At 33.7% G+C, this 10,431-nt stretch overlaps 1 protein-coding gene across 1 annotated transcript in view; it reads left to right on the top strand.

Moving 5' to 3' along the window:
* ADGRA3 (adhesion G protein-coupled receptor A3) overlaps window positions 1-10,431 on the top strand; it is a 41,703-nt gene that overhangs the window by 9,479 nt on the left and 21,793 nt on the right. The window contains exons 3-8 of the mRNA XM_085307619.1: window positions 550-621; window positions 1,792-1,863; window positions 2,760-2,831; window positions 4,571-4,731; window positions 5,884-6,097; window positions 7,013-7,177. Of these exons, the coding sequence (XP_085163745.1) occupies window positions 550-621; window positions 1,792-1,863; window positions 2,760-2,831; window positions 4,571-4,731; window positions 5,884-6,097; window positions 7,013-7,177 (756 nt within the window). The remainder of the gene's footprint in view (window positions 1-549; window positions 622-1,791; window positions 1,864-2,759; window positions 2,832-4,570; window positions 4,732-5,883; window positions 6,098-7,012; window positions 7,178-10,431) is intronic.

Raw genomic sequence — 10,431 nt, 5'->3', positions numbered from 1 at the left:
TTTTTTTCCCTCTCCACCAGCTTTATTTGGGTTTCTCAGCCAGGACTTTGATTCTGTGCCAGTAAGATTGGTTATCTTTCAGCAATGTTGGTTATCTTTTCTTGGAAGCTTTCAGTGTTGTATCTTTGTGCTGCATTTTTAGGATYTTTATTTGCTGCTTTTTAGATATTGGGCAACACTAAAGTAACAAAATTAGATGCTGGACTAAGCAGCATTGGATAGTTTAATGAGCAAATATAATATACTCTGAGCAGCTCTGATCTCTTCTGACAGTAGAATATTGTTGACTATATACCCTTTTGTTTGCTAAGAATTGATGGAACATTTAAAGGGATACGTGTTTATATTCCGCTTCCTGATTAAGAACAAAATGCAACCAATATATTTCAAAATTTGGAAGTCTTTGTTAGAAAAAGTAAAATGTGGGGATTGTATATGTCATTTCCAAGGAAGTTGGAACAGGTTAGATATATCTTTGTATGTTTGTATGTGTATGTCTGTATATGAAAGGTCAGTTTGTGATAAATATGTCTTAATTTTTCTCCACAGGGACCTTAAGAACAACCTCATTAGTACTATAAATCCAGGAGCTTTTATGGGGCTTTCATCTCTAAAAAGACTGTAAGTAGTATGCCTAGCTAGTTGGTTTAAAAAAAAAAAAAAAAAAATGCATGGGTTTGTCTTAAGGTTCTGGAAATTCTTAAAGACAATTCAACTCCTATTTCTTTAAAATTTGGATAAATATAACAGAGGAATCGTTGCCAAACTGTTGATGTAGAAGTTCATATTCCTGCTCTCCATCTTAAGATGGAAGAATGTCAACTGCTGTTGGCTTGGCAATCTCTTGATTGGTCCCAGGAAGCCTGGTAGGCATGTCCCTTCAGCAGGTTGTTCCTTGTTTTGTATTCTTGTCATCTTTCCCTGTTGTGGTCACTTGAGACATTACCGATTGAATGATGATTTGCTGTCATGCAGTGTTGCTTTGTTAAACGTTAACTTCACTGTTTTTGTTTCTCAAAACACTGTAGGAGAACACAGAGTCTCTAGATAAGTGCTAACTGCTGCTTTATTGAAAGTTGTGTCAGCATTTCCATTAGCGCATTTTAGGGGGATTTATGCCTTGACTGAAAATTCTGACCCTGATGAAACTTGAAAAACAAGATCTGAGCATGACAGACATTCTTTTGTTTTCTCTTACTTATTTTTTTCTCTCCTCAGATTTCCAAAGTATCAGGGCAGATTCTGAGTGACAGATTTTTTTTTTTTTTTTTTTTTTTTTTTCCTCCAGACCTTCAGTCAGCATGCAGCTTTCCTTCTTAAATCTTCGGGTCTTTATATTTGTTTGTTACTGGTCAGATGATCCAACTCACTTAAAAGGAAATTTTGTTTGTAATTAAACTTTTGAAAACCTCAGAATTCAAGCTGAAGGCTGAATCTGGATCTATATTACTTGGAAGTTTAATTTTTACACCTTTAAAGCTTTTTGGCAGTTTGATTTTAAGACCTCTATTTTAWATGTGTTCTGCCATGATATGTGCCATGGTAGAAGAGATCATATTTATATGAAATAAATGCATTAATGGTGTGGATATTCTTTGGCTTAGTGAGAATAGGGACTCGTGTMTGTGTGCGCATGTGTGCACCCACACAGCAGCATCTTTTGATGTTGCTTTAAAAAGATATGATGTAATTTTTTACACATGAGTATTAGTTGAAGTACTTCAATCTGTAGACTGTGTGTCACWTTGAAATGAAACAATTTATTCTAATTTTACTTTTCCCTTTTTGTAGAGACTTAACTAACAACAGAATAGGCTGTCTGAATGCAGATATATTTAGAGGACTTGTAAGTCTTGTTAGATTGTAAGTATAACTTTATATTATTTYACTTAAGTATTATTCTTATGTAAGTTGCTTTGTTTCAGTGGGAGTATATTTACTTAGTTTTAGGTATATACTTAAAAGACATGGAGCATTGCACAGGTTGTAGTTTGTTACTCAATAGCAAGCTCATTTAGAAAAAAAAAAAGGAGGGGGGGGGAGGGGATTGCAACCAAAATTCTATTCATTGCACTGTCTGCCAGGTTCTTAGAATGTGTAGCGGAAAAGAAAGTGATGGATTGGTCAGAATATTTTCCTAGAAAAATATTTTGGGATTATACGGGCTGTAAATATTTATATCTTCTACTGCAGTGCCAGTATGACTGTCTTTTGCTGGATTTTTTACATACTGTAGTTCTTCATTTACACTAACAGAGTAACCTCTAAGATTATGGAAAATTTCTTTACCGTAATTATGTTGCTTATGCAATGCTTTCCCTTTTTAGAGATCATGAGATGTAGAAATGGTTTCCTAAAATATTCTGCTATATCTAAACATTACTTTTTATAGTTTGTTAATAATAACACCTCAGTTATCTGTCTACAGTGAAGCTAATTTTATATTTCTTGAAGCATATACCAAATGTGTTATTGTTGCTTTAAGTAAAAGTAAAATATTTACTTTGAGTCCTTATTTCCAATTTTAAATTTTTCAGCTAGAAGGGAGGTATTGGGGAACTTGTTTCGGGAATTTTTGCTAGGCTATCAGACTTGATACAGTATTTGAAGCCTTACAGACTAAGACACTGTCCTGCTAATTGTATACTGTATATTTTAAAATAATGCTGTTTTGAAAAGGGAACTTACTAAGTTAATAGGTTAATTCCAGATGTTAGTTGCTAGAACAAGAGATTCAAATGATTATATTTTTCTTTTAGAAATCTTTCTGGAAATCTGTTTTCTACACTTACACAGGGAACATTTGATCATCTTGGTTCACTGAAGTCTCTGTAAGTAGCTGTCACTTCTTGTTTTAATTTACACGATCATTTGTGTTCTTCACAAGACATTTATAAAAATTATAATCATGAAACATGTTTCAGTCTTCTAGGAATAACCCTTTGTTTGAAACTAAAAAATGGCCAAATCAAAATACCCATAGTATGCCAGATTGTGAAGGATAGTTTCCCACATTAWTGTCAATACTCTCACTTGATAATATTACATTACAAAACTATATTTTACAATTTACAAATTTAAAAATTTGTATTTTTAAACATTACATCAGAATTGTTTCTTTATTTGAGTAGGTGTGTGGGAAATGTAGATACAAATGTTTGCATGAGCAGTTGAGTAACTTTGTTCCAAATGTGCTATTTATGCAACTCAGAGAATAGAGCTTTACCAGCATCAAAACTTCAGAAAATTTTACTCTGTATGTACTGCTTATTTACTGTATTTAAATATCATTTTAAACATTGCATTTTTAATAAAGGGAACAAATACTTTTAAGGAAAACTTACTTTTTGAAGAAGAATGTATTTCTGTTGCACGTAACAGCAGGTACACATCAACCACTTTCTTTTTTTCTTGCTCTTTTAATTTCATATGAACTGTAATCCTGTGTAAGGAAGGAAATAAATGAAAAATTATCAGTACTGTTTATCAATTTACATTTTTCATCACTGTCATGATTGTTGGCTTGCCATACTGGGACTTTCCAGAACGTTCTGATTTCTCCAGGCTTTGGTGTTGAGTTAGTTTCTTGTTTATAAAGGTAAAGGATTTCTCCTTTCYCCCAGCTCCTGATAACTGCTCATAATTTGTTATTCCTAGTGTATTAATTGTATACAAAAATACTGCTCTGCAGAACATCATAGGTCTAATGAGAACCTGAGTGTAAGTGTTGTCTATTTTAAAATATGTGTGTATTTAGGATCCTGTGAACAAAGACCAARTAGAGTTTCAGATCACTCATTTAAAGAATGTTAATTGTTTGAAGTACTCCGCCTGTGATGTGACATTATCCTCTAGACATTTGTGAAAAGAAATATATTAATAGTAAATTATATTTTTTAATAGAGGTAAAAACAATGTAGGCACAAGGACCTTTGCATTTTAACTGCATCTAAACAGATAAAATATTAATGTTATCCTTTAATTTTGCTGACTGCGACAGACATTTTTATGGGGGATTTGGTATATAGTTTTAGTAGAAAGTGTTAAATTGCGTAGATTTTATGAATCAATTAAAATCCTATATCATTTTCATATAGCATGGAATAAAACTGTCACGGAGAGGGTATGAGTAGTGGCTCTCATAAGGGAAATAGGTGATAAGATGTTTTTATATTCCTATAGATTTTACTGTTAAAGCATTTAAGTGCTAAAATAACCTTTTGTCAAGGAGGTGTATGTTCTGTATGTTCAAACTATTGCTTGTTACTGCTCACTTAAGTAGCATAAACTCTCTCCATTAAAGAAAATATTAAAAAATATTTCATATACAGATATTAGGCACTCTTCATATTTACAATCAGAAATCCTTTTCTTGGGATGTGTAAACTTCTGAGACGRTAATATGCAGAGCATGCTCTTTTAATGTGTTGTAGGTCATGCTTGTGTATTAAGTCTGACCTTTTGTTAATGAATTGTGTGACTGTGATAGGCACTCTTAAGGCTCTTTAGAAGGTTTTCAGAACTTTGTGCATTGTATTTTATTGTTGTGAATACCCATTTTATGTTGCAGAGAATTTCAGACTGATTACCTTCTTTGTGATTGTAACATATTGTGGATGCATCAGTGGTTAAAAGAAAGAAATATAACTGTACGTGAAACTAAATGTGCCTATCCCAAATCACTTCAGTCCCAAACAGTAACTGGTATTAAGCAGGAGCTTTTGACCTGTGGTAAGCATTTCTGACATACAGTACTTATTTTCTAATGCATTCTTTATTCTGTTACTATTTGTTGTGAAAAGTGTTGTGTGTGTGTGTGTGTGTTTCTCTGAAATTTAGCATTTAAATGAAAGTAATTATAATGATTCTTTTTCCAAGGCTGATCTTTAGTCCTGAACCAATGTTGTTTGTTCTTGGAAATAAAATTGTTTGTTGTAGATATTAGGATTGAACATTCTAATGTAGAAACTAACCATGAGTAACATGCTTTGGGGTTAAACACTGTTGCTTGCTAAACCTTGTTTTAAGGGATTTTTGTCTAAAATTAGGAATGGGAAATTGATGACTTTTTTCCTTGTTTCCAAAGTGTAGCTCTCTGACATAAATTTATTCCAAGTTTTTGAAGTGAAAAGGTCTTCAGGTTATTTTTGTTTCTTTTGCTGACTGGTTTCCAAAGGAAATAAAAGGGGTGGGCAGAGTGTAATGGTTTCCCTGTGTCCTGATCAGTTATCTGATTCAGAGCTATAAGCAGGAATAGAAAACTCGTGAGAAACTCGGTCATGCTGCCAGTGCTTTAGCTGAACTTTTTTTTTTTTAATCTGAGGCATAAACATTAGTTAGTTATGCTCTAACAGTAGAAAAGAATATCCTGCAAAGAGAGAGTAGTAAACATAAGGAGAAGGGATAACAACCTCATAAGCTGCCATGGCAAGACTTGACAAAGATTGTTTTTCAAACTTCTACGTATTAGAGATTGCTAGCAATGGGCTCTTATTTTGATGAAAGCTTTATCAACTTAACTACTTTGTTTTTAGGGTTATTCTTCCTGGCAAAATAATAAAATATACATTTTTTTAATAGTAATACTGAGATACAATGAAGAAATAAAAGTAAGAGTTTACGGGGGCTTTTTATTTCTCACTGCAGTTTAATTTTCACTTTTGAAATTTATTATGCTAAAGGAAAACAGCTTGAAAAAGGATTTTCCAAGAATTTGTATTACCAGGATCTGATGCATCAATGTAATTTTATGTAAATGTGAGCTTTAGCTGGCAAAAGGTTATATCAATAGTTGATATCCAGTTAGTGCTGTTTTCTCCTCTTTTGATGAATGTGCTTGTAACAGTTTCTGGCTATTAATTGTTTTTATTTCATGAATTCTAGAACCWCCTCTTGAATTACCATCTTTCTATATGACACCATCTCACCGTCAGGTTGTCTTTGAAGGAGATAGTCTACCCTTCCAATGTATGGCTTCATATATTGATCAAGACATGCAAGTACTGTGGTATCAGGATGGAAAAATAGTTGAAACTGATGAGTCCCAGGGTATTTTTGTTGAAAAAAATATGATTCATAACTGCTCACTGATTGCAAGGTGAATCCTTAAAGAGAACCTGTATTTCCCATCACTCATTTCTTGCTGAATCTGATTTAGTAACCCTTTCAATGTCAAATAGGTTCCTCTTATCCTCACTGGGTGAATGTACGTACAGTCCTACATGGACAGAAATTTACCTAGTGAGGAAGTGGTTTGTAATTTCACACATCATCTCTTAAAATATCTTGTTTTGATCACTATTGTTAATTGTTAGAGGAGTAATTACTACTGTTTGACCAGACAGTTCCTGTGTAAAGAATTACCAAATGTGGTTCACATAAAAGAAAATGATAGTTTACGAGCATAGTTCTCTTAGAACATTAAAATTACAAMAACAAGGCTGTTAAGTGAACTAGTCACATAATTCTTTCCTCTTCCCTTTGAGTATGCCCTGATTGACAGTACTGAAATTCTCCAGCAGAGGTTAATAGTGGTGCTTCCACATGCAGCATTTTTTTTTGCCTCATTTGGCATCTCTAGAATGATCCTGTATTCTTTCAATGTGCTAAGAAAATTAGGGTACTTGACTTACCACAAACTTTGCATTTTCGGAGTTATTTTAGTTTGGCATTTCCACAACAACTGTTCAGAATTTTTGAATTGAAGAATGGTGATAACATTTGGGGGAATTTGAACTTCTCAGCTTTTCTTTCTGAAGTCAAGAAACTATTTTTTCCCTTTGCTATTGTTTTTCTGTTATTTATTGACATAATTGAGTCTGAATATTTTCTTGTTACTTACAGTTTATTGATTTATAAATAGCTCTGAGTTTTATAGGTCATTTACAGTTTTATGTAATTGTTTGCATCTTCCATTGTCTTTTTGTCCTGTATTCATCTCCTGGTARAAGCTTATATAATATTTTGTTGCAAGACTGGTGATTTTTATTTATTTATTTTTTAATTTACCCAGTGCACTGACAATCTCAAACATTCAGGCTGGCTCTACAGGAAATTGGGGGTGCCATGTACAAACCAGACGTGGAAATAATACAAGGACAGTAGACATTGTGGTATTAGAAAGTTCTGCACAGTACTGCCCTCCAGAGAGGGTTGTGAACAATAAAGGAGATTTCAGGTTGGTAACATCAATTTTGTTTTAAAGGAGGTAAAAATGTCTGCCTAACGTATACTCTCTGCCTCCTCTAAATTATTATGCTTAAAAGGCATCTGCTTGGGTGTTCTTTTGTAAATGCTATATAACAGTGTTTTAGTTGTGTTAAACTAGTATGTGTTGAAATAAGTGCACAGTATACCGTGAAATCCTAAACTTTGCGCTTTTTATCCAACACCTTTGGAAGAGATGGAAAATAAGTTATATTTTTCTGAAACGTATAAATGAAATTAATGGGATAGAATAATACTTTTTAGATGACTTACAAATAAGCTTTAGAACGCATACCGGTTTGGGCTTCTCCACCAGGTTACCATTCTACTTTTAAAGCTCTCCTGCTCTCATACAGTAAAATCACTGACTCATAAAATGTATTCTTTTTCCTCTTGTTATTACAGTAAATAATATGAATGCTGTTTCCATTTATGATGGTTGAGACTGTAGCAGCAGCTCTGATATTCTGTAGTGTTGGATGTTGCAGAGTGTTTTGTCTTTTATTCTTATCTCTTCACCTGTTTTCCCTTTTCTGATCTTTCTGCTGCTGGTCACTAACAACACGTTACTCCTGGAGGTGCCAGCTGTAACAGATAGCTTCTGTATAGATTCTCTATAAGTAAGGTAATTCGCTTTATAACTACTCTGTGTTGTACCTCCCTGCAGTAGTATCTGCTGAGAATTAGTGTATGTTGTTAGCATATGTTCTTGTTACAGTTGGTAGGATTTTTTTTTTAATAACTGCTTTTATCCGGTTGTATGTTCCATTTTCATATGCTGCTTGGGTATGTCGGCCTTTTGTTTGCTTTTTTGTTTACTTCTGCCAACTTTTTTTTTCTTTCCCTGTGTGCATTAGGATTCTTTAAAGTTTTTTTCTTTCTGTATAGATAATCTCAAACCATTAATCTTTAATTTACTTTTCATTTCTTGAAATAAAATAGTGTTGCCAGGACATAGTTTGTTGTGGCGAGAGAAGACAAACTTTCAAATGCGAAAGACCGTTTCCAGGTTGTAGCAAAAATTCAGGTAAAGACCTGGCTGAGAACATTTGTTACAAGTTTGTCATCTTCGTGTTCATCAGTTGGACAGTTTGAGAAAAGAGGTAGCTAGTGTCTGGGGAGTAATAAGGCAAGAGGTGGTAAGATCATTTGCTCCACAGAGGCAATCTAGAATTCCTGAAAAGCTTTGCTTTTACACTGCAATGATTTATTTATGAGAAGCATATCCGCCTCTTTCACTGCAGTGGTTACTGCTCCAGGAATGAGCATTAYATCAGGAAATGAGAACTTCCTATTTAAGAGAAAAGGTGAAGAAAGTCACAGATGCATGCAGTATTCATCAAAGAYGATGTACGTCTATTTAAATCACTTACATATTTCTTATGTTACAAGTGTGAATTGTTCTTCTTTGATTCGCCATTAGAGGTGAAAACAGATGGTGGAAGCTTATTTGAAAGTGTTTTCCATTAAATTAACCTGTGGTGTTCAGTGATTGTTCGGTGTAATAGTTTTTTTCCCCCTCTAATTCAGTGGAAAGAAGTAAGATTTCAGGAAAYGTTCAGTTTTGATCAAAAGGTTCACTGTGTCTGAGTTTACTATAACAGACTCCCATTTGTAGATTAYGTAGAGTAATACTAAAGAGTAATTTTTCACCTTTTGAGACCATATGGAATTCAGGCTTTGACTGGTGAGAAAATGGTTTTGAGCAGATGGCTGTAAATGATCCTAGGTGAATTTGGTTTTATAGTTTTTTCAATTGGAACTGRCTAGTCATTTCAACTTAGAAGCTATTTTAAAACTGACATCTAGGTTTTATCCCATTGGAGATGATACCTAAGTGTAGTTAAGAAGGAAGTTGCTTTGTGTCAGTAATGGTAGTTTGGTATGAGTTTAAAAAAAGTAGGTCAAAAATGTCTTAATCTTGGATTTTTTTTTAATTTGGTTATTCTTTGAAGTCTTATTTGAATAATATCCTTGAATAAGGTACAGTCTGTGATTAAATGTAAAATACATCCTAACCTGTAAATCTTTCAACTCTTGTATTTGGAATAATTTTATCCTGATGRTTGATAGAACTCTATCTTGAATATAAGAATTATTCTTTTGTAAACTCTTACCCACRGGGCTTAATCTTAAGACTGTAATTGTCATGTTGAATTTAGAGGAGAATTACTGAGCTATAATAATAAAAATACTGTAGTAAGTGTAAGTTAATGAAATTATGATATAAAAATTCATTTATTGTTGCTGAAAGTTAATGTTGATTTAAAGAAATAAATGCTTTCAAAATAGTTAATATGCATGAAGGAAAGCTCATGGTCTAGCTTTTTTCTCCTCAAATGAAATTACACTACTTAAATGTAAATGAACCATCTTTTTCCCCACAGCTGTCTCCTCTCATGTATATATGATAAATTTTAAGGACCTAATTATAAACAGTGGTAAAATAAGAGTGCTAATACATTCTGAATTTGCACTTCTGTTAGCAATTGGGTAAACAGTGAAAGACATCAGAGCTTAGGTTTATGAGAAATGAAGAGTGCAGCCAAGCTTACATAGTCTTCGTTTGTGATGAGAATTGCAATTCATTTTACCTTACAGAGAGTGCTGCAGGAATGCCCTCTAGGGCTTCGGGGAAGTGCAGAGTACCTCATCTCATACAGGTGTTAAGAAGAAATAGTCCGTGCTAGAGAAGGGTCTGGGTTAACACTCAGCAAAAATAGAATTAGGGAAACGTGGGATCAGTTCTTTGACTGCTTCACTACTGGGCTGCAAAGAAACTTGCCCTAGCACAAGGAGTATTGTGAATGGGACAGGAAAGAGGATAAGGGACATGGGAAAGTAGAGGTGCTTTCTTTAGTAGTTGYGGTCATTTGTGGTGTTTGTGTATGTGAAATTATGGCAGGAAGACTAGGAGTTTTAAATCACTCAGGTTTAGTGGAAAGTTTTCTAAATTTTAGGCTAGTAATATATCCATTTTATTTCTGTAGGTATTTAATTTTGTTAGGAAACAMAAGGCACTGGTTATATGACTATCTGAAGTTGTTAGTATCCTTTTAAGAAGTTCATGGTAGAAGATGATAAAATGCCGTTTAGGARAAGGAATGAAGTAAGTGCAGGAGAAAAGGGGACAGTGAAAAAAGGGAAAGAGGTCRATTAAGAAAATAGGGGAATTGGAGAGAAGAGCAAGGAGAGGAGATAATCTTGTGATCACCTAATAATGAC

This window comes from Rhea americana, unplaced genomic scaffold (assembly GCF_003343005.1).
Source record: "Rhea americana isolate MKP2758 unplaced genomic scaffold, rheAme1 scaffold_26, whole genome shotgun sequence".
Lineage (NCBI taxonomy): Eukaryota > Metazoa > Chordata > Aves > Rheiformes > Rheidae > Rhea > Rhea americana.
The sequence above is the reverse complement of the archived record's forward strand: the minus strand, read 5'-3'. Positions and strand labels throughout refer to the sequence as shown.